Source organism: Laccaria bicolor, genomic scaffold (assembly GCF_000143565.1).
Source record: "Laccaria bicolor S238N-H82 LACBIscaffold_31 genomic scaffold, whole genome shotgun sequence".
NCBI classification, from domain to species: Eukaryota; Fungi; Basidiomycota; class Agaricomycetes; order Agaricales; family Hydnangiaceae; genus Laccaria; species Laccaria bicolor.
The window spans coordinates 283,681-309,917 of NW_001889902.1; the positions used below are offsets into that span (position 1 = coordinate 283,681).

The following is a 26,237-nucleotide window of genomic DNA, read 5'->3' on the forward strand; positions in this document are numbered from 1 at the left end:
CGAATTTCACCGCAGATCATGATCGTAAGGCCGGTGCGTTCGGAGTGCTCCCGTGAGCCGATGGTCGGTGAGTTATCGAAATCGCGGTTAGAAAAGGCAAGGTTATGCACAAGGATAATTCAAAACATGTACCAGGACGAGGAAGCCCGTGAAGTCGGTGATAGTATCCAATTGCAACGGATACATCGGCGACGCCCAGAATACCTATATGATGGCTGACACTGATGCGTCTATTCTGAATTCGGTGATGGGTGCACGTGTGAGAAACAACAACGCACCTTGTGCTCGTGGGTCATCCTCTTCTTTTCCTTCCTTCTTCTCATTTTCTCGTCTTGTTTCCCTTCCACTCTTTGACTGAACCCCACATTCCTTTACATCCTACAAGCTACTACGTAATGTCTCTAGCCGGTCGACCCCCGTACGCAACCGACGAACCCGACTCTTTCTACGAGTCCGCGCCTACACCAAGACGTAACCCTCTTCCAAAACCTGAAGACCCCAACAAGAGAACGTCAGCATACAACATGTTCGTCTTCTCTATCCCTCCAAAAACCAGCTAACCCACTTCTTAGGTACGACAGCTACCTCTCCGAAGCCGACAAATCCCTCTCTCCCCCCTCCGAGTCTCAACCCAACAGAAACTCGGGCGTCAGCAACCTAGGCATGGGTCTGCTGAACATGGCAGACGACTCTGACTCTGATGACGACTCCGAGGACGAAGCTGAGCAGAGACGAAAGAGGGTAGCTGCTGCTTCCGCTGGAAGCTCCCCGTCCAAGCACGCAGCCTTGGCAGCCGCCACGCAGTCCCCCTCTCCTACGCGTCGTCAGCCGTCTCCTACGCAGCAGCACACCGCATCTCAGCCGCGGCAGCAGCAGCAACAACAACAGCGGCCCCCTCAGCAGCAACAACGGCCTCCTCAGCAGCAGCAGCCCCCCCAACAGGAACAACAACGGCCTCCTCAGCAGCAACAACAACAACCCCGTCCTCCTCAATCACCTCCTGGGCAACCCCGCCCCCTCCAACCAATCGCAGCCCCGCGACCAGGCTACGCAGCCCCAATAGCCGCCCTCAACCTCGCCCAACCACCCCCCTCCCTCCCTCCCACAGGCCTAGGCCGCCTCCCTCCATCTGCAAACCCCTTCGACCCCCCCGCACCACCCTTCCCCTCCTCCCCCTCCCCATCCACTCCACACCCCCTCCAACCACCAATGACACCTATCAAACCCATCTTCGCTCTCCCCTCCTCTTCCCCTTCTTCCCCTTCTTCAAGCGGTGGGGGCGGAGGTCCAGCGGTAACTTTCACAACACAACCAACCCCGCGCAAACCCATCATCCGCTCAAACTCCGAAGACCCACTCCTTCCTGGCCGAGGCGAAAAAGGGGACGATTTCTGGCGTCGGTTCTCCATGATCGCAAAGGAAGAACTCGCAAAACCACGAGGCGCAAAGGATTCTTCGTGGTTGAAGAAAACCCAAAATGGGCATGGGAGGATGAATAGATGGGTTGGTATCGTTTCTGTGTTGTTGATTATATGTATAGTGGCTGCTGTGGGGTTGGGTGTTTATTTTAATCGGAATGCTCCTGGACATCAGCAGCCGAAGGTGTTTGGAGGGAGTGCGGATGAGGTTGGGAGTTCTGTGCCTGGTACTCCGAGTGCCAGTGCCAGTGTGAGTGCGAGTGGGACGGGGAAGAGTGGAGGGACGACGAGCAGCAGTTTGCATGTCAGTCCGACGTTTACTGTTGCGAGACGGGAGGAGGAGGGAGCACAGCCGACGATTACGGGTGTGCCTGCGAGGCGGCATAGGATGTATAGGAGGAAGGCGGGCGTGGTTGGGTATTAACGTGCCTTGCGTTCCCCTCCAGGCCTTCAACCTCTTTTCCCTTCCCCTCGCCCGACCAACCGACCGCATCGTCAAACACGTACCAGCATCATCATCAAATATCCTGATAACGTTAGGCCTTTCACCTCCCCTTCTTCCCCTTCTCAACCACCTCCCCTCCCCTCCCCGTCCTTTCCCTTCCCTTCCCTTCCCCTCCTTTCCCTTACCAACCAACCAACCACATCAAACACGCACGTACCAGCATCATCATCATCATCAAAGAGGATCTTCAAGCATATGATACGCCAAACTAACTCTGAACTCTGGGATACATCCACCACGACAAACGCGTCCCGTCCGCTCTTTTTTTTTTGTCTTATGTATATATACCATCTACCTGCCCATCCCTCCCTTTTTCCGTTGCCCTCTTTCATTCCTGACCGCCCACCTTTACGACTCTCCATTATAAATTCTAACGTGATACCTTGTCTTATTACGCATATATATATATATCCATCTACCTACGTACGTACATATCTGACCCCTTCATGCTTCATATTCATCTTATTTCCACGATTGCAACTCTTTTTTTCGAACTTTTGAACTTTTTGAACTCTCTAGGTATGCCAACACACCCGGGATTGAGGAGTATTTATTATAAATAAATCTAGATGCGTTTTTTTTCTTTCAGAAACGTACACAATGTAGTGTTGCCGGAGCTCGGCTTTAGCTTGCTCCGGCTTCAAGCCCGCTTAGCCGTGGCTTGGATGCCAAATTCGGAAACATGCAATTTTCTCAATGGTTAGGGGTGCCACGTTCAAAATTTTTGGGAGGACATATCTACTGCATGTATAGTTACATGTCAGTGTGCTGCTACTTTTGACTTCTCTCCGTAATGTTGCGATTGTCGCTGTTCAACTTCATGTGTGACATCATTGAGCCGTGGTCACATATGTGACCACCTAATATTCGAAATGCTCAGTAAAACATGGGAAGTTGATAGAATGCTATAAAACTCTGTGAAAGGCTATGTTAAGGTTTCCTTTCCAGCATCCAGCCTTTTGTGTGGCAGAATATGTTTTGCAGCTATAAATTGCTATTTCGAGCCCGAGCTATGACCGAGCTGTGGCTGATCTAGCTCAGCTCGGCTGGTGGCTCAAGCCAAGCTGAGCCAAGCTTCGGCAACACTAACACAATGCATCGGATCCGAATCCTAGTTGTCCATACCCAGTACAGGCCATGCCGCCATGACGAAGTACCAATGAAATCTTGTATAACTTGTATGTAAACAAAGAAAAAAATCATTGCAGCGTGTATGCGGTTCTTGGGGAATTGAACCCACTCGATATAGTACAGGCCCCACTCATCTCGAAAGTCAGCATGGGTTGTTCCCATCTACACCAGTGCCCACTTGAATTTTCAATGTACTCATTCGCAGGTATATGGCCATCATGGTACGCCGTGTTGAACAAGAGGTGTCAGATCTACCGATCCTGGCCGTCAGATCCGGCTCTGGTTATGTCTGGGCATGTCTTCATATTGATCGGGAAGTTCATTCACAGCTATGAGAATGGCTTCTTCGTCATCTGTCAATCTTTCAAATTTTGGGGTTGCGTCTTCATTGGGTATCTCTTCAATAGAGATCATTGATCTTTTCCTTTTGACTTTTCTGTCAGGGATATTTTGCAGTTGATCTGTGAAGGCTTCTTTTGATTTCATCTTCTCATGTTCTAATTCCACTCCTTGGATCTGGAATTCTTTGAGTATAGCCTGTCATATACTTGGTTTCTTTATCCTGTCAGGGATAATCTTGATGGTTTTATTTGACCAGTCTACTTCGGGGTTGATTTTGTCTAACCATGGTAATCCGAGGATTATGTCTTCTTTTCCTAGATTGGAAATCAAAAATCCAGTGGACTTTACTTTTCCATCGATCTTTGTCAGAAGTCGGGCATGGAACTTAAAAGGTCCATTCTTGTTTGGGCTTTCGTCCATGTTTGAGACTTGGATTTCCTTATCCAATCTTAAAAGCGGGTGTCAGTGTTTCTTTGCAAATCTTTTGTCCATAAAAATTCCTTGAGTGCCACTGTCAATAAGCGCTTTTGTTTCAACAATTTTCTTTCCGTCAATGATCTTAGTGTCAATGCGCATCAATTTCAAATCGTCACTAGGTACACTTCAAACTTTAAGAGCTTTGATAGAGAGTTCTTTAGAAGGTCTAGACATCGTTACTAGCCTTCTTAATGAAAATCCTTATTTTCATCATTGTCATCTGATTCTTCTTCAGCTGGTTCGTTTGGATCTTTATCCAAAGATTCTAAGAAAGCAATCTTTGCTTTTTCTAATTCTTCACCTTTTAAATCAGTCATGATGGCACAAACTCTGTGTGTGGCATCTTTTCCTTTGGCTGAGGCGGCATGATGGCTTTATATGGAGTAGATGCGGGTTTTCTGAATTTGGAAGTATTTCCTTTTCCAGAGTTAAGGGCAGGATTAGTTGCATGATTGCGAGACATGTGTCCTGTTTGTCCACATCGGAAACATTTTCCTTTCTTCATATATTCATCTCGTTCTTCGATGGTTAATCTGTCAATATCCATAGCATTTGGATCTCTGGTTGGTCAAGAGGGTGTACATGTTGGTTGCCATGTTATAATTTTATCTTTCCACTGTTGGGTCTGATAATATGATTGATCATAGGCTCTTGCATCTTCAATAATTCCTTCAAGTGTCTTTGGTGGGTTCTTCTGTGTGGTGACTTTAATCCTTAGTGAAGGATGAAGTCCTTCCAAAAATGACATTGCGAGCATTGGATTTTCCTGGTCTTTCTGGGTATATCATGCTTGGCTTGCTAGTGTTTCAAAGTTGAGGATATATTTTTCTAAGTCTCCTGGTTTGTGCTTTAAGACTGAAAGGTCAACTCTTGCTTTGTCTTCTGTCTTTCTGGGGTCGAACATTTTTTCTAACAATTCTTTGAATTGTTTCCAATTTAAGCCTGAGCAAAGGCCTTCTGTTTCTGTGTGTTTGTCTATGAAATGAGTTGCCCATTCGGCGGCTCTTCCTTCGGTCATATAGCTGAGTGCAAAATTGATTGCCAACTCAGGTGTCAGGAATAGCTGTCCATTTGCCCTCATAAAGGCTTCTACCATTTGATCTATAGTCTGTACTTGGATTCGTCTCCATTAAAATCTTTGGGAGCACAACATCTATCTGTTCCTTTCCCATTTGCAATTATTGGGTATGGATCAATTGTTCCTTGTGGGAGTGTTCCACTAACTGCTGGTGGAGTGTTTGGCATTGTTGTTCTGACTGTGTTTTCTGGTTCTATAGGTGTGTTGCTTTGTCTGGGAGTTCCAGGTACTGTTGGTGACTTGGGATACGGGTTTAATACAAATGTGTTAAACTGTTCAGTTATCTCGGTTCTTTCATCGGTAGGTGTGATACCTAATTTGGATAAATTTATTGGTGTGAATGTGGATGTCAGGATGATTGGTCCAAGTAGCGGCTGTATGCTTCTGCTGGGTGTTCTGGTGATTGCTGGTGATCCTCTGGGTGTGGTTCGTCTGCTGAAGGGTGATACTGATGGTCCTGGCCCTGTTATTCATCTATACCTTCCTGTTGTCGATACAGGTGTCGATGTTTCTGTTACTGGTATCTGTGATGCAGGGGGACTGTTACCCTCGTCTGCACTTTCATACTGTTCTTCACCAGATGTGAAGGTGTCAGTTCTTGGTTCAGGTTCTGAGTCAGAGCATCTCCAACAGCTTGACTCTCTTTGAGCAGCTGTGGTTGGTTCTTTAAGTAGAAGATTGTTGTGTGTCTTCTACAAGTTGTATGGCATCTTTGATTCTTCTGTTATATTCTTCTAGAAGAACTATAACTTCTTTGATCCTATAATTATACTCTTTGATAAGACGTATAATTTTTGTTATGTTGTCCAGTTTGTCTGATTTAGGTAGAGGGTGGGTGATGCACTGGGATAAGCTTGATCCTTTTGTTATGGTTGTTGAGTGTAATGGGCAGTTATCCTTAAGCTTGTCAAGTTCTTGTTTGTTCATTCATCTACCGCAGTTCTCGTCTTGAGATAAAGCAGGTCACTACAACGTTCTCTTAGCTCTATAAGAGACACAGTAGGTTCTAGTCGCCTTGTGCCCAAAGGTCTATACAAGGTTCTATGATACACTGACTTTACTGAGTTTAAGTGTGTATTAAGTCCTCAATGTTGAAGACTTATCGTCAAGGTTTCAAAAGAGGCTCTAAGTTGAAATACTATAGAGCTCAAGGGTGATCTTAGTTCTGAGGTTTCTGAGGGAGAACCAAGCTTAGATTGCCTAGGTTCAAGCTACCAAATACAAATGAAAGTAGCACTACTTATATACTAAAACAAAAGAAAGAATATCATACGACATCTAAAAAGTGGTACAATATAAAGGTGGTATGATGCAAAGTTGTACGACAAAAGAAAAGAAAGTTGTACGATGTAAGAAATCATACAATAAAGAAATGAGGCCTGGAATGCGTGTCTAGAACTGTCCAGTATGGTCTACATACATCTTAGGAATATGTAAGTGTCTGTGTGTATAGGTATGTTTATAGGGAAAAAGAGTCTGTAACAAATAGCTTCAGCCACATACCGGGGATTGATGAGACAATTTATTTTGAATAAACAAGATGTGTTTTTTTATATAGATTGGTTCAACTCATTCAGTCAAATTGAATCTTAAATACACTCATTTGAAGACCCATTGCCTATGGCCATCATGGTATGTCAAGGCCACCAAAAGACCAATGAACAAGAAGTGCACAAAGTTTTAATAGTGGGTGTTCCAATCTACACCAATGCCTGCTATACACATTACAACTTTAGGGTCTGTTGAATAGCTTCAGCCACAGACCTGAAATTGATGAGACAATTTACATATTTATTGTAAATAAAACTAGATGCATCTTTTTATTTAAGTAACTTGGTTCATTCATTCAGTCAGATTGACTCTTAAATACACCCATTCACAGGTGCATAGCATATACCCATTGTCTATGACCATCATGGTATGTCAAGGCCACCAATGCTGCCACAGCAAACATATCCATGAAAAAGAAAAAATAGACTCCCAATTGAATGGCAACATCATACATGCAGTTCACAGGGAATTGAACCCACTTGATACAGGCCCCACCCACTCAGCTCAAACATTATTCAGGTCACAGTGGAGTGTTTTGATCTACACCAGTGCCTGCTATTCACATTTGTGGCAAGGAGATGAATTTTAAATGTAACCATTCACAGGTGGGTGGATGCCTAGCAAATCTGAATCATACATACCTATTGTCCATGGCCACCATGGTACATCCAAGCCATGCTGCCACAACAAATCTGACTCACTAGTACCTGTTGTCTATGGCCATCATGGTATGTCAAGGCTATGACAAAAGTTTAAACAGGAAGAAGATTCCAATAGTACTATGTGACCCACTGTTGGATTCAAGTTTGGCAATAATTGTCTGATGAAAATTGAGAGCACACTAAATAAAAAGTATTTTACAGCTTTCCCATAGATGGTTAATTTGCTTTGCATTGAAAACAAATGGTGACAGGTCAATGAGATGGGAGCCTTCCAGGATTATACTCCTCAACCTCAACATCTGAAGCTGATATTTCCCTAAAACCTGCATCATTGTAGTTGAACCTACTAAAAAGCCCAGATTCCAGATGTGTTGTGAGAAGGATGATGGTGTTGCAGGCACCATTTAGACTAAAAATGGCCATGACAGCAAGTGTAGCAGTGGAAGCAGTACTTTACCCTCCCTGGGTTATTCCATATGGACTAGATGGAATCCATACTTTCCCAGATGGATTCCATGGAATGGCTGATAAATTCCATACTTCCCCCAGATGGATTCCATACTTTTTTCAGATGGAATCCATATGTCCTATACCATTTTTAGGGTTGAATCCATATGGAATCCACATGGAATGACTTTATGGAATAATTCCAAGTCCACATCATGGAATCATGGTTTCTATACTCATGATATAGTCATAGCTGAGCAAGAAAATTGAAATGTATTAAATAGACTACACAATTTATTTTGACTACTTTCAATATTCAAGGGAGGGGGGAAGACAGGGGGAAGTGATGGAGGGGGGAGGAAGACAGGGAGAAGTGATGGAGGGGGGAGGGTATAGTAGAGAGTGAGGGGGGAGGGAGGGGGAAGGAGTGATGGAGGGGGGGGAGTGGTGAAGGGAGGAGTGGGAATAGATGGAGGGGGAGCAATAGGAGGNGGAGCAGTGAAGGGAGGGGGAGAAATGGGAAGGGGAGCAACAGAGGGAGGGGAAGCAATAGAGTAGGGAGGGGTGGTGGTGAGGAATGGTGGAGGGAGGGGGAGCTTACCTGGGCTTGTTGTTGCCCATTTCCATTCACGCAAGCGGAATCCTTCATGCATAGACACGTGTCTTTGTCTGTGGGTGCTCTGGGTTGTCGTTTGTGGGTGGTGGGCTGTATTGGCATCTGTGGGGCTGGGTTGTCGTTTCATTTATCTTCACGTTGTCCCCTGCACATTGTCGTGTGCACATTGTGCATTGCCATGTGCGTGTTGCACTTGTGGGCATTTATTGTTGTAGGTGGGCATTCGTGGGCACTCGTGGGTGGTGGGGCTCATTTGGTGCGGTGTACGGTGTTTGTGGGTGGGCAGGTTTGTTTGTTGTCATGTCGTGGGCATTTGTTGTCATGCGTGGGCACTCATGGGTGGTGGGGGAAGTGTGGGGTGGTGTGTGTCATTCTTGAGTGGGCAGGTGTGGGCGCTGGTCTTTGTTCATGGGTGCTCATCCTCCTGGGCGATCATTGACGTTGGTGGGTGCTTGTCTTTGTTAATGGGTGGTCATGGTGGTGGGTGGTCGTTGACATTGGTGCGGTGTGGTGGTGGTGGGTTGTTTGGGTCCTCATGGCTGAATAGATACAACGAACAATGACTGATGTTGTTGTTTGTTGTCTGGTTGCCACATTGCGACATGGCACCTGTGGTTGGTGTCAAAAAGAAAATGAGTGGGGTGGTTCCTACTTACCTAGCCTAGACCCTCATCACCCTTGTCTCGCCTGCCGTTGATTTTGTGTGCGTTGTTGACATTGATGTCATGGGCAGTTGTGGCTGTACTTTTTGATGCCCTACATATTCCTGCAGGAATGGGTCCATTCTGCTGGATTCCACCAGATTCCACAGGAATGGACTGGAATCCTCTGGAATGGGCCTGGATTCCACCAGATTCTGACAGAAGGGACATGTATAAGTGCTTGTAAATACAAATGTGTGTATACACAATACAATAGTTGTAGCCCTTTCTCTTAGCTTTGTAAATGTGTTGAAATCATATTGTTTGGTGTTGTTTTCATGGAGAATACAAAAAACAAAAGAAAATGCGACACTTTTGAAAATCTTTTATCTCATATCTCCACAATGGGAGCACTTCAGAACACAATTCAACCAGATGAGTGCAGGCTACAACTTTTGTTTTTGACCATTTTTGGTAATTGGTCATGTGACCATCATCCTGACATCCCATTGAATGAACCCTGACAAGCAGAATCCTCATTATCTTGAATTTCTTGACTTTTTGGTCATACAAGATCATATTTCCTTTTGTGGGTATATATAAATGACCCTGACATGGACCCTGAAGGCAGTGCCTCATATTGTATACACTGCATATACCAACTCTATTTTTTTGTGAGTTTTCTGCTATTCTTTTACTAGAAATACTTAAATTTCCTTTTTTGGATATGTACCCTGAACCTGACAACAGCTATTTGGAAATGTGCACAGACCATGTAAACAGTACCCCAACATTGTCAACAATGGTTAACATCATGTCTCTGCTGTTTTTCTGGTTGTATTTGAACTAATTACCATATTTGGAAATGTGCACAGACCATGTAAACATTACTCCAACATTGTCAATAACAGTTAACACCATGTGTATACCTTTTCCCCTTCTTTTCTGATCTTCTGGCTATATTTGCATTAATTACCATATTTGGAAAGGTGCACAGACCATGTGATCACTACTTCACCATTGTCAAGAGCAGTCTACATCATGTTCAGTCTTTTTTCTCTTTTTTTCCTGATTTTCTGGCCATATTTGCATTAATTACCATATTTGGAAATGCGCACAGACCATGTCAGCAATACCCCAACAACATCACCAATAGTGAGCACCATCCCTATTTTTTCTCTCTTTTTCCCCTGATTTTCTGGTTATATTTGGATTAATTACCATATTAGGAAATGCGCACAGACCATGTAAACAGTACCCCAACATCATTATCACCATCCCTATTTTTTTCTTCTGATTTTATTGCTAATTTTTATCTGAAAATATAGGACTTGCCATATTTGGCGATTTTTAGTGTTCATTCCAGTCACTGCATTCCAGTGCCATTCTGTTCCGGTCCATTCTGGGGACTGTTCTGGTGAAAATCCCGGAATAACAATATTCCGTGGCTGCAGTGAAATTTTGGCTGGTAAATTCCACTGGAATGGCACTGGAATCTGCCGGAATGACCGGAATCCGGCAGGAATAGGGCATCACTAAGACCTCAGTTGTGGCATGAGATGGTGGGGTGGATGGTGATGGTGGTGTTGAAAGGAAAAAACGACCTGGCATTGCATCAGCCACAGCTGTCATGTTTGAGATGCCATGTGATGCAAAGTGGTATATACATACATTTACCTTCCCATATACTAATGCCTCCATGGCTCAGTTGGTTTGAGCACCGATAATGTTGATGAGGTTGAGAGTTCAATTCCTGTAAATGTAAATTGTTTTTTCTTTTACTTAAATATAGTAAGGACACTACAAATACTGTATTCTAATGGTATAATGGTCATCCATGGAATCCATTGTCAGAAAAATCCATAGAGCCTTATAAGGGGTATAATGTAAATAATGGCCAGGCTGGATTACAATGAATTGCAATGGGAGAGAAATACATTATAATAGGCAAGTGGCCCCTTATAAGACAACATTCACAAATTGTTATGTCCGAGGTTATTGTAAGATTAGGAAAATTATTAATTGAGCTTGACCTTACAAACTCTTGTTATATTCCGTAGGCAGTGTATTGTGTTGTAGTTGAGCCACTATTATTGTATTGTAGTTGAACCGTTCTTAATGGTGTTAGTAATTTTGTAGTCCTATTTACACTGATTAGGAAGTTGTTTTCTTGGGGAATCAAACTCTAGATCTTTTGCTTACCTTTATACATCTTACTGACTTGTCTATAGTTTCCACTAGGTTATACGGGCATATTTAGATATGACAACGAGCTCTACAAGTCAGCACTTGGTGCCCTGCTCACATAGAGATGGCGGGGCACATTGTTCACGCCTCCATAGATTCCACCAAGTCTTACTGTGAACTCACAACTCAAGATGCAGAATAGTATGTATTGATGACCACAAAGCACCAAAAATAGTAGCTAAAGTGATCCACGCTTTAATTAGGTAGCTACAATGAATGATTGGAAGATTACTATGGAAGTATGTAGTGCGGCAATAGTGCAGAGGCTCCGAGTGATTCCTGTCAACGTAAACTAGTCGAATGTCAAAGAAAAGTTATGACTACTTTGCAATGTTTGTGTTTGCATTGGTCTTCGCCCTCACGCCAGCACCGCATGTCCTTCGAGGAGGTGCAGTCAGTTCAGGATCAGCCGTAACTGGGGGGGTTTTCTTTGCATGTGCGCCGTGAGTAGGTTTGACTGGGGGTAGGGGTGCATCAACGGCAATGGGATTGGGAATGGTCAGTGGTGCAAGGCCTACATCAGTTTCTCCGTGGGCCACACTGACCAGTCCACCAAGTGATTCATTAGTGACGAGTTCTATGTCGGCAGCAATGGGTGCTTTCGAGTTTTTTGTGTTGTGCTGCTTAAGTCTTGGGGCTCGCGGCGGTGCATTTGAATTGGGTATAGCTGCAGGAGCCATGTAAGGAGCAACTGGGGTCGTCATCGGCATCAACTCGGTTGAAGCGGGCCCAGCAGGTCCAGGTGCTGCCACAGAAATTGGCTGTGGTTGAAGCACAGGCACGGCTGCTTCAAATTCATCAGACAATGTCGTATGCAAGGATCCGTTGTCGAGGCGAATGCATGGAATATGACATCGAGGTCCACATCCGTGTCTTCAGCCACAAGCCCATCACTTGCCAAATCGTCTTCTTCATCTGATTGAGGGTTGGAGGCAAGATGCAAGGAAGGGAACACTTCCACATTCCAGTAGTCCAACAACTTCCAGACGATTGGTGAGTCTTGGTTTTCGATTAGCTGTTTTTTGTATGCCTCTGCCTCATTAAAATAGTTGATGCCTGTAAATTTCCCAATGCCATCCTTGTTCATCTCCGGATCGCTGCCAAGGAGAAAACAAACCTAATGCGATTAGAAATGAGGTTCTACAGATTGAAACCTGGATGTCAGAGGGGTTCACGTACAATGACAGCAGTAACACAGATAAATCCAAAAGTAGCACCTTGGACACACCTGTGAAGGGGGCTGTTTCTATTGAATGTGAGTTTCTGACTCCGGCCATTCAAAGCTCTCAGACCATATGCCAAGAGACGGCCCATCTGTGTAGCACACTGTCAATAAGATTAATGGACCTAAAAATTAGAACATAGACTTACAGAGATGAGGATTTTATTCTTCAAGAAACCCTCGACAGCGTTGATGTTATCATTGGCAAATAGAACAGGGGGACTCGATGGATAGTGTTCTTTGGCCAATTTACCATTGGGTTTGTAGCCAAGCAGACGCACTAGTTCAGGATTGTTTGCCATTCGGCCCTTGTCATCGCCCTTTGGATTCGTTTCAAATAATGTTGAGGTCATGTTAAAAATGAGCGCTGCATGGGTGCGTGCACGCAGAAGCATGTTGGAGTGGCCAGAGGACACACTCGCCATGAACTAAAAAGTCCTTAGTCATTAAATGAGTCAATAATTCAGAATACGGACAATATCTTGAAACCATTCGTGCTTCCCCATATAATCGTGGAATTTTGGAGGAACACATGCATATAGCTCTGATGTTGGACCGGAAGTGATTGAATCAGCATCTAGATACCGATCCTGACTGTTCCACTGGAAGGAAGGACAAGGAGCACAAAATGGTGAAGGAGGGGCGGGGTTGATCCACAAAGAAAAACAGTGCATGAAGACTTTGCCAAATTTTGTGATTTCCTCATCGTACGCAGAGAGATCACTAGACAGATTGGATGCACTCGAAATGTTGCCTTGAGGAATTTTGCAACGTAGAGAAGCAAGTTCCTGGCGAAGTTCTGAATTTTCCGCTTTCAAAGAGTTGAGCTGTCGATGCGCATCTTGCAGTGCCTAAAAAAAAGTGAAATTAGACAAGGAGCCATGAAAAATAATCAGGCACAATAGACTGACCTGGAGAAGTGCTGCCGCATCCAAGCCTATACATTCCCGAACCGAGTCACCATTGGCAGCACAACCAGAACCTGTAGAATTTTCAGATCCAGACCTGGAGATGGAGCTTAGAGGTGAAGACATGTGTGTATGCAGTCTCAGAGCCGGCAATACAGAGTCAGTGAATCATATGAAGCGAGGATGCGAGTTTGCTGTGATCTGAGTGACCAATTTATATTTTTAACAATCCAGGGTGATAGACGTCAGACATTATAACTCACTGCATTGAGACTCCTTCAGCAATATGAGCTCAGAGTAAAGAACGGAAAGATGAAGGAACTAGGACCATCCGGAGAAAACAAGTAACCGACATACTTAATTATTACTGCAAGATAATGCACATGTGTTATAAGTTGCCGAGCCTAATTCAAAAAGACAGAGAGATATCAATCAGCAACCTTGATTTTATTTGGCGATTAGAGTTGAGTTCGTGGGCGCTATTAAAGTTATAGATAAAATGCACAAAAAAATACATAAAGATAATTTGAACATGCTACAATTGAGCAGAACATAATAAGAAACATGTCTGGGCTTCTCAGAAAACTGTCATAGTCCAGTAAAGTGTAAAATAAGCATGAAAAAGCACAGAGGTGCAGATGCCGCAGGGTGCAGAAGTCTGGACAGTGGATGAATGTGTGCATGCCTTTGCGCAGGATTTTCTCAGTCCATTGATCAAGTCTTCAGCGGGCCATGAGAAAAATTGAGTGGCAGCTTTCATGTGCAATGCGTGGATCAGAAAAGATGTTGCACAAGTTTGTGCACATGTTGTAGATGTTTTGTGCAGGTTGACATGTTTTGAACAGGTTTATGCACATTGCGTGCATCTCCTGGAGTTTCACGCCACCATGCATCTCCTATGACATTGCACGCATCTCCTATGACATTGCACACATCTCCTATGACATTGCACGCATCTCCTATGACATTGCATGCATCTCCTGGAATGTTGTGCACATCTCCTGGCACATTGCACACAGCTCCTGGCATGTCGCATGCACCCCTGGCATGTCATGCGTACCCTCTGGTGCATCACATGCATCTCTTTCTACGCTTAGTTCTTCTATTTATTTTATGTCTTTCTGTTTCTTTTTTAACTCAATCCAAGTCCTTTACTGAAGGATAAAAATGAGTAATGCATTACATTGTCTGCAAAATCTGTTAGGCCAGTGGCTGTGCACTTGAAGCGATGACATCATATGCTGGCGAGTTGCCCAAATTTGCGGCTTTGAGGGCTCAATGACATCATACACTGCTGCATCACCACAACTTTGGAGGAATTGGAATATGGGTGCTTTCCTATTAAATTTGTGTGCATTCATCTTAGCTCTCTTCATGTTTCTTTGTACTTTTCCAAATCTTTTCTTTCGTACTTGCAACAACACCTTCCCTATGTACTCAAAGCATCTTCTGACAACTCTATGGTAGGGTTGAGCATTGATGCTAGGCATCTACCACAGCCACATAGTTTAGCTGCTCTTATCAATATTGTACAATGATTCAAATTTTATGTCAAGTACCAAATCTATAAGTTTCCAACATTCAAGCCTCTTCCCCATATTTTGGCTGAAACACTTGCAATCAATTACCCAAATCAACCCTGTGGGCAAGGGATAATTATTTCATCCACAACCACAGGTCCGAATCCACTGTATCAACCACCACATACTCATCCAGATATTCTGATCCATAATCTGCAGCTAGAAGGGATCCATGAAGAATGGACTCAATGGATATGAAGACTGATAATGAGCGATGGCATGCCTGAAGGCTGGTGAAGCGAAGGTCAATATCCTGTTGGCGATTTGTCAAGCCAGGTGGAATATCTAGAGGAAGAATAAGTGCAAGGTGATACTCCTTTTCAAGCCCTTTGAGTTGAAAAATAAAAAGCAAGTGAGCAAAAATGTAACTGTTCTCATCAACCTTGATCACAACACAATCATATCATGGTTTGCCATGGAACATTGGATTGACTCGAAGGAGATTTGCTGCAACATGCCAATCAACTGTTGATTCAAAGCTAACCTGAAGCAATTGAAAGGGAGAGATCTGTTCAAAAGCTGTCATAAGAAGGCAGGCAAAAATTTAAGACTTTGCTCTACCTCATCATTGGGTCTGAATCTCATGGTCTTTCCAAAGTATTGTGTAAAAAACCGGCCAAGCTTCTTGCGAAAATCCTTGAATGCAATATCACTCAAGTTCGGAAAATGAAATTGGTGTGCATGGTGAACCCAGAGAAACATGGTCTGTTCCAATAATTTTCCATGTTGTTGCTCTATCCTCAGAGGATATGTTTGCTTGTGATAGTGATTGATCAAGATAGTCAATGTCATCTCGTATCATGGTTGCAACTAAATCAGCATGATCAAACCTGAGAATCTGCCAAAAGTTGTTATAATCTGACAACATCAACCATAGCAAAAGTGAATACCTGTGGTGCAACATTTTTAAAATTTGTTATAAATTTATAGCTGTTATTGAAGGCACCATGACACTTTTCATTTGGCTTGGTATTGTAATTCTGTGTTGCCCCTTTTCGTTGAACATCATTGAACATATGCTTGTGGGTATGTGCCTTTGGAAATGACCAAGATTTACTGGGGTTTAATTCCATATATTTCTTTGAGACTTTATGTTAGAATGAAGCATTCTACCAAATCCTATACTTACCTGAACTTCTTTTTCAAAAACTAATAGCTCTTTTCGACCATTCTGAATAGTGGTCTCTGTGTGAACTGTAAGAGATGCATACATGTCAAGCTCAAGGTAGCTGCACATGAGCTTGAGAAGCTGGTATCCACGAGGACATCCATCCTTTGTGAAAATATTGTGAATGGAAAAAATGAGGATCTTCTCTCTGTTAAACTTATTCTTGAGAAAATGAGATTCAAATCCATTTACCTTTGACATGTTTTCATATTTACTACCATCTGAAAATTCTCCTGTCTTGATAATTGAATTAAAGTGGTTCAAGCCACTCCAAGGAGGAATTGCATCAACTGTGTCAAATGATCAGAATCAAATTTATAGAGGCAGAGTAAGCATACTAGGTGTCAATCAACTTTGAGACCTCCTTTCCCAGCTCCTCAGCTATGCTTTTGACTTCTTCCCAAATGTGATCTGAGAATAAACCACCATGATCTGCATGGAGACGATCCCAAGAAATTGCCTGGTAAATATCTGTGCGGGGAAATTTCCAAAAGACATTCTTGAGTGGAACCTACCTCAACATCTCGGAGGCCAAAAGCCTTGAGAATTTCATCTGTCTGGCCAATATTGAGATCCTTTGTAGACTGATAAATCCTTTCCATCTCAGAAGAAGTACGAAGAGGGAAGTCAGTTGAAAGGTTGACAAGCTGATCCCCTGGTACAAGGCAGACTGGGCAGGGAAATTTGCTATTGAGTCCTCAGATGAGTGCGATGACACATCTGCAAGCAGCAAAATAAATAATAGTGAATAATCAATATGAGATGAAGATAGAAAATTTACTGTTCTTCCACTTCAGTCAGTGCCAACTGACTATTAGTCATGCAAACTCCACATAAGTTACATGACTAAATGTCATGGACCATATCTATATTCTAGATATATATGGGTCCTAGAAAGCCCTGAAATCTAAAAAATATTTTTGACACATGGACCCTGAAATGTCACACAAAAATTATAATGTCTGTGTCACACCACCAAAATATATTTTGCAAGTGAAATGCAGTAAGGATATATTTTTGGTGAGTGGACCCTGAAATGTCACTGTCACACCTTACAAATATATTTTTGCCCTGGCTTGGCCTTAGGATATATTTTGTGATACAGATGTGGTAAGGATATATTTTTCTGGTCTGTAGTGGTGTCAGGGGTCTTAGTTTTAGCAAAAAAACTTGTGATTTTTTGCTGTCTGGGGTATATATTCTGGAAGATTCTGCAATGACTTCCAGGGGTTTTGGCACTATGTTTGGCTTGTGCTCCCAGTATGTAGGTAGCAATAAGGCATCAATAGCATCTCTATGCTGATCTGTTTGGCAAACCAACATCCCATCTTGAACATTTGACTTCTGCTTGTTTCGGAAGAGGGTGATACTTTCTTGTCAACTTATGATTGACTTCTACCTCAGGTGGGGACATGGTGGTGTCATATGAGTGCTTCTTCATCAACAAGTTCAGAAACATCTAGAATTGTTCTTAATACAGAACCATGCTGCTATATTGAAGCTATTTCACCACACCCCCTTCCATAACATCTGAGTTGCCTAACTATCATCCACTTCAAATGACACTATGAATACAGTTCACATTACATAATTTTTTAGCTAGTCAGAGTTGACAACGTACTTTGTTGTTTCTCTCTTTCTCTTTCCTCTCCCTCTCCTCCTCTCTCTCTTTCTCTTTCCCTTGACTCTTGATTGTAAATTTATGGACAACAAATTCCATTCTCCTCTAACAAATTCTTTTCACAATGTCATAATATGGGGTTCTTCTTTGTATTTTATATGGTTCCCTTCTTATCCACTTCAAATGACACTGGATACAGTCCACATTAGAGAACTTTTGACATCCCACCCCAAACAACTCCATCACTTTAGTTTAGCAAGAGGAACACTTCCAAATACAACAACCAACTTACCAGCTTTCCTCTCCAATGGGGTGTTTCACAGTAGGCCAACTTTGCTTTCAACTTTGATCCAAACTTGTGGGCCAACTTCAACAAATTTGATGGGAAAGTTGGCCAACTCTACTGTGAAACACCTGGAACTGCCGAAAACATGAAGTTGGGCTGATTTGTGCTTGAAATCACTTCCGAGTGCAGATTTTTGCCTATTTTGGACACATGGGAAGTTGAGAGGTGAAGTTGGGATCAAAGTTGGCTCTGAATTGGCATTGGGACCACGATTTGGATCTCAACTTGATGAAGTTGGCCAAACTTTGTCCTTCCAACTTTGCAAAAGTTGGTTGCCAGTTGGCCTACTGTGAAACACCCTAATGCTGTGTCTGGAAAATCAACATCCCACCCCAGATACATTATTTCTCAATTGTATCCTGAATATTTCAATTATACCCTGAACCAAGATATATTTATCAACTTTATCCTGAATTAAGATACATTATTTTTCAACTATATCTTGCATTTTCCAACTACATTCTGAACCAGGATATATTTTTCAACTACATATATTTCCTATAAATCCTGAACCAAGATATATATTTCAACTATATCTTGAATCAACATACATTATTTTACAACTATATCCTATATTTTCCAACTACATTCTGATCAAGATATATTTTTGAACTATATCCTGAACCAGGATATATCTTTCAACTATATCTTGAACCAGGATATTTTTGATCTATATCATGAACAGGATCATGAATATATGTCATCCTTGTCCATAATTACAGAATATATCCAGGATATATAATTTGAGGATGTATCTTTAGATTTCACAAGAAGATTTCACAAGACAAAGCTGCAATTTATTGAATCTAACTACATAAATTTACACCACAGTATTGACTATTAAACAGAGGCAGAGGAAAGGAGGGGAAGAGAGAGAGAGAGAGAGAGAGGGGGGGGGTGGGCAATGAGGGAGGAAAGGAGTGGTAGGCAATGAGGGAGGGGAGAGGTTGTAGGCAATGAGGGAGGGGAGGAGTTGTAGGCAATGTGGGAGGGGAGGGGTTGTAGGCAATGAGGGAGGGGAGGGGTTGTAGGCAATGAGCAATGAGGGAGGGGGGAAAAAGTGGTTATAGGCAATGAAGGAGGAGGGAGGGAAAGGGGTTACAGGCAAGGTGGGGGGAGGGGTGGCAGGCAATGGCAGGAGGGGAGGGAGTGGCAGACAGGGGAGGTGTTGGTAGGGAATGATGAAGGGGGGGAGGGAGGTGGCAAGGTCTTTACCCTCCCCCACGTAATCCATGTGGATTCCAGTGGCCCAGTTGCTAGGCCAGATTGGCTTGCACAATGCCCAGTCCACTGGACTCTCACTGGACTACAAGCCACTTTCCTGAGTCCAGTCCCAGTCCAGTGGATTCCAGTGATTCCAGTATGCTTATTACTTATTATTATTAATTATGAATACTACTAAAAAAGCGAAAATAGACTATGCAATGAACTATACTTTAATTTTCTTCTTGTTTTGAAATCTAAGTGTGCTTAAGGTCTGTGGCAGTCCAGTCCAGTCCAGTTTTGTTTTGGGTATAGTTGGCAGTCCAGTCCAGTCCAAATTTGTGTTGGGAGAGTCCAGTGGAGTCCAGTTTTGTGATTGGCAGTCCAGTCCAGTCCAGTCCAGTCCAGTCCAGTCCAGTCCAGTCCAGTGGAATCCAGTGGAATCCAGTGGAGTCCAGTGGAGTCCATGTGGATTATGTGGGGGATGGTAAAGTATTGGGAGGTGGCAGTAACAGATGATGGAGGGAGGAAGGTGGTATGCAGGGAGGGTGGGAGGAAGGGAGGAAGGAGGTGACAGACCAGAGAGGGAGGGGGGAAGTGGGCAGTGTGGGAGGAGGGCTCACCGAATGAAAATATAACGACGACAATGACATTATCATCGTCGTCCCTCATCAGTCTGCATCATGGCCCAGCACCCTTGCTGGGTTGTTTGTGGCCCTGGGGACATGGGGTGCAAAGTCATCGTTTTCGTCGGCGCACACTCGTTGTCGTTCTCATGGGCAGTGGTCATTGTTTCCATGGGCACTGTCATTTCTGTGGGCGGTGGTGGCATGCGCCAGATGTCATTTTGCGTGGGCACTCGTCATCGTTCCCCAGTTGGTGTAGTTTGTTGTTATCGTTTTGGGCGGTTGTGGTTGTCCTAATGTGCTGATGTGGCACGGTTGTTGTTGGTTTGGGATGAAGGACCGGCAAAATGACGAACGACAAAATGTCACCGTTCGTCGTTTCGTTGCCATGTCACTGTTGCGACGTGGCACCTGGCATTGTTGTCAGAAATGAAAGAGGGGGGAGATGTGTGTGTGTGCTCACCAGGTAATGACAACGACGAAATCGTCATTGTCGTCCATCGTTGTTGTGGTTGTGTTGCATTGTGGCCACATTGGTTGTGGGTGATGAAGAGGCGATGGTGGTGAGTAAGGAGAAGTGACATCATAAGTCACAATGTGTGACCTTGCAGTATACATCAACGTTCAAACATTTAAGTTCATGCTCCTGTAGCACTGTTTCTGATTAAATTTGTAGTCTATTAAGTAACTTTGTATTCATTACAGAGATTCGTACCTAATGAGAAATCTGTCCCCACAGTTATGTATATTACATGAAAGTATTTCATAAAATTGCCGCTTCCAGGGTTCAAATTGCAGGAGGGGTACTGTTAAGGATTAGGCTGCTGCTGGGAACGGGTTCGATGAGCTTTGATTCGTCTTCTGTGCAGGCACGCAGAGGCACGCTTGGAACAGCCCCCAAACTGTGTGCAGGTTGATAATCGGTGTCAATCTCATCACTGTTCACATTGTAGATGCACTAGAAGAAGATTATAGACAAAGATTTGCTCATATCTGTAACAGGCAACTTGTGAGTTCCTGCTTGACGACAGACATTGTGTCTGAACTACAACACAATAAATTGGGCACCATGACCAATGCCAAGTTCACAGGAAGGAATCTTCTTGTGTTCCTGGTGACAACTCAGTTTCCAAACTGAAATTACAGATTGACTGCAGCTATTATACATTAGAAATGAATGTATTCAGCATTCTAGGGATCATCTTGCCTGTATCCGCATCATGGAACAGCTTCCGACCATCAACGTTAAACCATTGTGTCATTCCTTTTGTCATTAGTTTCTTGCAACTATTTCCTGAAGAACAAACCCAGAGTATTAAACCATGTGCTCTTTAGACAGAGAAAAATTTGTAGTGTCTACTTTTCAGAACTACCAAAATTTTGTAGTTCACTGTTTGGGACTACAAAAACTACAAAAAATTGTATTATCTTCTTTTATTGTTACAAAGTTTTGTAGTACCAGCTTTTTGAGACTACAAAAATTGTAGTCTCCTCTTTTTTCATTACAAAAGCTTGTACTGTTCAATTTCTTCATTATAAAATTTTGTAATACCAGCTTTTTGGAGGTCTTTACCTTCCCCGGGTTATTCCGTATGGAATCCATGGATAATTCCATATGGACTCCATGGAATCAACATTGGCTGGGGCCTCAACTGATTTCTTATTCCATAGACATCATGGATTCCATCTGGAATGATGATGGAATGGTCATGGAATTGATCATTCCATGTGGAATCCACCACCATTCCAGATGGATTCCACTGGACTCCATGGAACAGTCCAGGTGGATTCCATGGAATGACTCCATGGAACAGTCCAGGTGGATTCCATGGAATGACTCCATGGAACATTCCAGGTGGATTCCAGGTGGATTCCATCACCATTGTACCATTAGAATACATATAAACAGTACTAGAAAGTATTGAATACCATCCCAATAGTATTTATAGTCTTCTTACTATATTAATAATAAATAAAAAAAGTTGCATTCTTCAAGGATTGAACCCGAGACTATGAGAACGAGAGCAACGCTCAAGTCAACTGAGCTATAAGGGCTTTGTTATACGTATAACTTAAACACTATATAACCCCCCTTCACCACCCACAGCCCAGAACGTTCCAAAGGTGACATCTGTGGCTCAAACGTTGACACGTCACTTCCTTCCCACTACCATCACCACCTCACCACGACCACCGCCCACTACGACGACAACGAAACCATGCCGCCTCGCACCCGCGCCGATGACAAAGCCTCACGCAGCGGCCACATACGCGCTCACATGCCTGTCCGCAAGCGAGGGCCATCGAATGCAGGCGACCAGGCAAGCAAATGCCAGAAGAAACACCAAACCGACCCCGAGTCCAATGAGCCAGCACAGCCCGACACGGTGACGAGAGGGACGAAGGTGGGGAAGAAAGGAGGGGGGAAGGCTAAGAAAGGGAAGAAACCAAGGTATGTACCCCATCCACGTCGACATCCACGTCGATCGCTCACCATCAATAACACCGATGGCGCCCGATTACAGGAAAACGAGTGCCCAAAAAGTGGCAGAGGATGCCAAGCAGCCCTCTCCCGCCAAACTAACCCCGTAAGCCCCTCCCCCTTCTTTCGACCCCCGCTACTGACATCGCTAGGGCCGAGCGGAAGCTCATTGAGAGCGGAATGGCCACTGCCCCCCTGGAACGTATCCGGGATGCCAGTGCATCCCACATGCCGCCCCCGCCTGCTATCGTTAGCGCCAGGCAGTGTCGTCCTGACGACGCTGCCCCTGCAAAGGAGCCACGCATGGGCGTTAACGCCCATAGCAACAGCTCTGAAACGAGCAGTGAGGACGGTAGTGGTGCCAGCATGATGATAACGTGGATGACGATGACGATAACGGGGACAACCACAACAACGGGGACAACGCCAACGCCAACCTCAGCAGCAGTGACACCAGCAGCAGCAACACCAGCAACACCAACACCGCCAACACCGCCAACGACACGATCACCCATGCCCATGCCAACGTCGCCCACGCCAATGTCGACACCAACGTCAATGCCAACGTCCCCCACGCCAACGTTGCCCATGCCAACGTTGCCCATGCCAACGTCGCACACGCCAACGTCAACGCCAACATCCCCCACGCCAATGTCACCAATGACGATGCCGCCAACACCGATGCCTATGCCAGTCTGGACCCGGCAACCCCTCAATGTGTCCATGTCCGTGTGAACCCAGCAACCCCTCAACGTGTCCGAGGCAGTGAAACTTTGACCACTGACCTGGGAACTAAGCTGGGTATATCAATTTCTTTTCTCCTTATAACCCATTTTATATATATGTGTATTAGTTATGACGGATGGGCTTGATCCTCTTCGTGATCAAGGTAATTTACACTTTGTGTTTTGAATTTTTAAATTTACGACATGCTGCAGACATTGATATGGATGTTGAAGGGAGCCCACCAGCTCTAGGCTCTTCACGTATGATGGGGGGTATTTTCCGTGGAAAGGCATTGGGAAATGCCTTAAATCATGCAGATTTCCCCAGACTAGACTCGGGTGATGCTTTCTTTGCAGGAAGTGCTCAAGTGAACTACAAAGTATTTGCTTATCTGGTATATAGTGACCCAGTCAAACTGAGTGTCATTCCTGATCCCTCTCTTCCTGCCAACACAATCTTTTGTGTCTTAACTGTTCCTCCTCTTGAATCTGCAGTTGTTCTAAAGAAAGTTGCTAATCGGCTTGAGAGTGTCAAAGGTATGTAAAGGAAATATTCCACACTTCATATAACTGATTATTTTTGAAGAGGGTCATGTTTTTGTGCAATCAAACCTGTCTGGCACTTGGCAGTGGAATTTATTAGGTCGCTATGAGCATGCTTTGGCAGATAATGAAAGTCTTGAATCCAATGAAAGTGACAAATGTCACATTCTATTTGTAAGTTTCATTATCATCATCTTTTCTTTGCATTTTCTTAATTTCTTTCATTATTTGTCAAGTGTCTTCCAATCAGCTATTCCTTTTCTACAGGTTCTTCTTACCCCCCTTCGACTCATGTTTCTGGTCCATCGTCTCACTATGCTTCATCTGAATCTCGGTCTGAGTCTATGTCTCGTTATGCATTTTCTGAGTCTCATTCTCGTTCTCGTCCTGATACTCCTATGGATGTCTCTGTACCATCTGGCTCTAAATGTAGTATTGATGAGAATCTGCTTGGTAGACTCAAAACAGCTGGGCTGACAATCAATGAGTCACTTTGCTATGATACAAACCCCACTCTCCAAGTTATGTATCGATGCTACACCCACATCTTTGAGCTTCAGGGACAAATCAATGATATGGTTGCTGAACGCAAATGGCAGACTAAGTTTGGAAAGTATCCAAACAAAACTGAAGTTATTGGGCTTTTTGTGGCAAAGACAACCTGGCATGATTCCTATGCCAAAGTCTTCCCACTGGTGGAGGGTTATGAACACATGGTAGCCTGGTTGGAGGGTGATCCTGATGCCAAATCAGATCTTGATCTTTGGGGTGTGACAAAGTCTAAATACTCTATCACGGACTTGGTAGAATGGCTCAAGAAGCAGAAAGGCAAGAAAGTAGCCAAGTCAGTGACGAAATCCACTGCCAAATATGCAAAGGGTCTAAAGGAGAAGGAAAAGACTCAAGGGTCTGGGTCAGGGGCTGGGGCTGGCAAAGGAAATCAGAAAGGAGTGAAGCAGAAAGAAGTAGAGTCTGAGCAGGCTGATAATAGGAAGAAGAGTCATAAGAAGAAGAAGGTCACTGCTAGTGGGTAGGTAGACTTTGGACTTTGGACTTGTTTGATTTTTTTGTTGTATTTGTATCAATATGTTGACTGGTGCTCATTTTTTTTCAGTGATCAAGTATTCCAGAGGCTTCCAACTCTCTGCATAACTGTTTCAATTTTGCACTTGTTTATGATTCTACAAATGCTCAGCCCCTTTATGATCCTGCTGTTTTTGTGCCCTGGTGCCAATGCTATGCAAAATCAACAAGCATTTCCAGATGTTTCATTCAAAGTGTTCAATGAATTTATTGCACAAAACTTCAGCTCAAAAATCACACTTGCAACTGTGTTGATGCTATTGTTTACTATGGTCGAAAATACAGATTTATTGAACTTGCACCGACGCCAGCAAAATCCCCAACTTTCAGATGAAAACCGGGTTCATTTGGGCTCATGGATAAAATCACTGGCTCATGAGGTCAAAAAGCAGACTCCAAAACCAAAACTCAAAACTTTGTTCAAACGCTCAGAAAATTGGATGTCAATGCCTGAAAATCAAATTATAACCAACATTGGAACAAAACTTAACGACTTTGCTGATTTATTGACTCTCAATTCCTATGGGAGTGATGGAAAGCTAATTCAAAGACTGCAGCCAATTTCAAAAAAGGAAATTCAGGCAATCATGATAATTTGCCCATCATCAAATGTTTGTTCTGATATGAAATGTTGAGGCTGTGCCATTTTGCAACATTCAGATCCTAATGAGCTTGCCACAACAACTCTTATTAAAGGTTCTGAAATTTTTAAAGAGGTTGTTGTTCTGAATGGAAAATGTTCTAATTGCAAAACTCACTATTTCGCTGATCATGAAAATTATCCTCAAGTCAGAGGTCCTCGGAGACGGGTATACCTCAATGATGCAAAATATCTGAAACTTGGAAAATCTCTATATGTTGACAGGCCATTTTCAAATGCTGTTGTTAATGGAACATACAGCTTTCATGCATCAGTTGCAGCTTATGCTGAATTCTGGACCAACAGCTATGGAAAACAAGAGTCATTTAAAATTGAAAGGCATCAGATTTGGCAGGCATTTGTTCATGAAACAGTTCGTACCATTGCTCAAGCTTCAGGGGTCATGTTTGAAACCAATGATAATCCATCAATTGATGATCTCACTCATGATGCATTTGCTATTCTTGGTGAAGGTGGTGCTATGAGGCTGTCTGACAAACATACTTGCTCTGAGTGTACTCAAGAACGCAAGGCAGTTGCAGATTTTCTACCTGTTGCCAATGATGCAGCAGCTGTCCTTGGTGTTGATGAAAATCAAGCTGTACCTCAATTAGATGCTGCAGCTGCTGATGAACTCCAGAATTTAGCAGGACCAGATGACCCAATGGATGTCGATATTGCAAACCAACCAGCCATGGTGAACATGGTTGTAATGGATGGCATTGTTATGGGACCAACTCACTGTGCATTTGATAATTGTACAAAACCACTTTTGAATGCTCGTGGAAAAGGAGAATCATTTTGTCAGATCCATGAAAGAGAATTTCGTAACCGTTGTCATGTTCGTGATTGTCAAAATAACAAGGTTGAAGGAACTCAAGCTTGTCATGAACATCGCAATGACTGGCATCGCTATAGACAGTCTCGAACAAAGTCAAGTTTGGCTGGAGTACGACGAATGCTAAATCGACCAAA

The 26,237-nt window shown here is 43.5% G+C and overlaps 5 protein-coding genes across 5 annotated transcripts; 3 read left to right on the plus strand and 2 right to left on the minus strand.

Moving 5' to 3' along the window:
- Positions 1-320: 320 nt before the first annotated feature.
- On the plus strand, positions 321-2,135 carry LACBIDRAFT_295147 (uncharacterized protein; the record flags this gene model as incomplete). The annotated part of the gene is made up of 3 exons (XM_001885391.1): positions 321-526; positions 573-1,668; positions 1,959-2,135. Exons 1-3 carry the CDS (start codon positions 396-398, stop codon positions 2,133-2,135), a joined length of 1,404 nt encoding a protein of 467 aa, XP_001885426.1. The 5' UTR covers positions 321-395.
- A 2,056-nt stretch (positions 2,136-4,191) lies between these two features.
- On the plus strand, positions 4,192-7,041 carry LACBIDRAFT_331084 (uncharacterized protein; the record flags this gene model as incomplete). The annotated part of the gene is made up of 12 exons (XM_001885392.1): positions 4,192-4,205; positions 4,423-4,436; positions 4,521-4,557; positions 4,815-4,838; positions 4,981-5,150; positions 5,256-5,541; positions 5,762-5,782; positions 5,935-5,950; positions 6,348-6,384; positions 6,561-6,583; positions 6,834-6,869; positions 6,991-7,041. 12 exons carry the CDS (start codon positions 4,192-4,194, stop codon positions 7,039-7,041), a joined length of 729 nt encoding a protein of 242 aa, XP_001885427.1.
- A 3,861-nt stretch (positions 7,042-10,902) lies between these two features.
- Positions 10,903-13,371, minus strand: LACBIDRAFT_331085 (uncharacterized protein; the record flags this gene model as incomplete). The annotated part of the gene is made up of 9 exons (XM_001885459.1): positions 10,903-10,955; positions 11,071-11,105; positions 11,239-11,322; positions 11,440-11,899; positions 12,010-12,212; positions 12,344-12,441; positions 12,487-12,765; positions 12,814-13,188; positions 13,249-13,371. 9 exons carry the CDS (start codon positions 13,369-13,371, stop codon positions 10,903-10,905), a joined length of 1,710 nt encoding a protein of 569 aa, XP_001885494.1.
- A 2,103-nt stretch (positions 13,372-15,474) lies between these two features.
- LACBIDRAFT_306610 (uncharacterized protein) lies at positions 15,475-16,815 on the minus strand (the record flags this gene model as incomplete). Its single annotated transcript, XM_001885460.1, has 6 exons — positions 15,475-15,663; positions 15,716-15,904; positions 15,955-16,283; positions 16,381-16,453; positions 16,509-16,680; positions 16,775-16,815. The coding sequence occupies 6 exons, from the start codon at positions 16,813-16,815 to the stop codon at positions 15,475-15,477; spliced, it is 993 nt and encodes a 330-aa protein (XP_001885495.1).
- Positions 16,816-22,008: 5,193 nt separating this feature from the next.
- On the plus strand, positions 22,009-26,227 carry LACBIDRAFT_331086 (uncharacterized protein; the record flags this gene model as incomplete). Its single annotated transcript, XM_001885393.1, has 11 exons — positions 22,009-22,241; positions 22,315-22,377; positions 22,424-22,580; positions 22,637-23,072; positions 23,125-23,160; positions 23,210-23,533; positions 23,583-23,713; positions 23,776-24,569; positions 24,735-25,150; positions 25,283-26,005; positions 26,181-26,227. 11 exons carry the CDS (start codon positions 22,009-22,011, stop codon positions 26,225-26,227), a joined length of 3,360 nt encoding a protein of 1,119 aa, XP_001885428.1.
- Between the last annotated feature and the right edge of the window lie 10 nt (positions 26,228-26,237).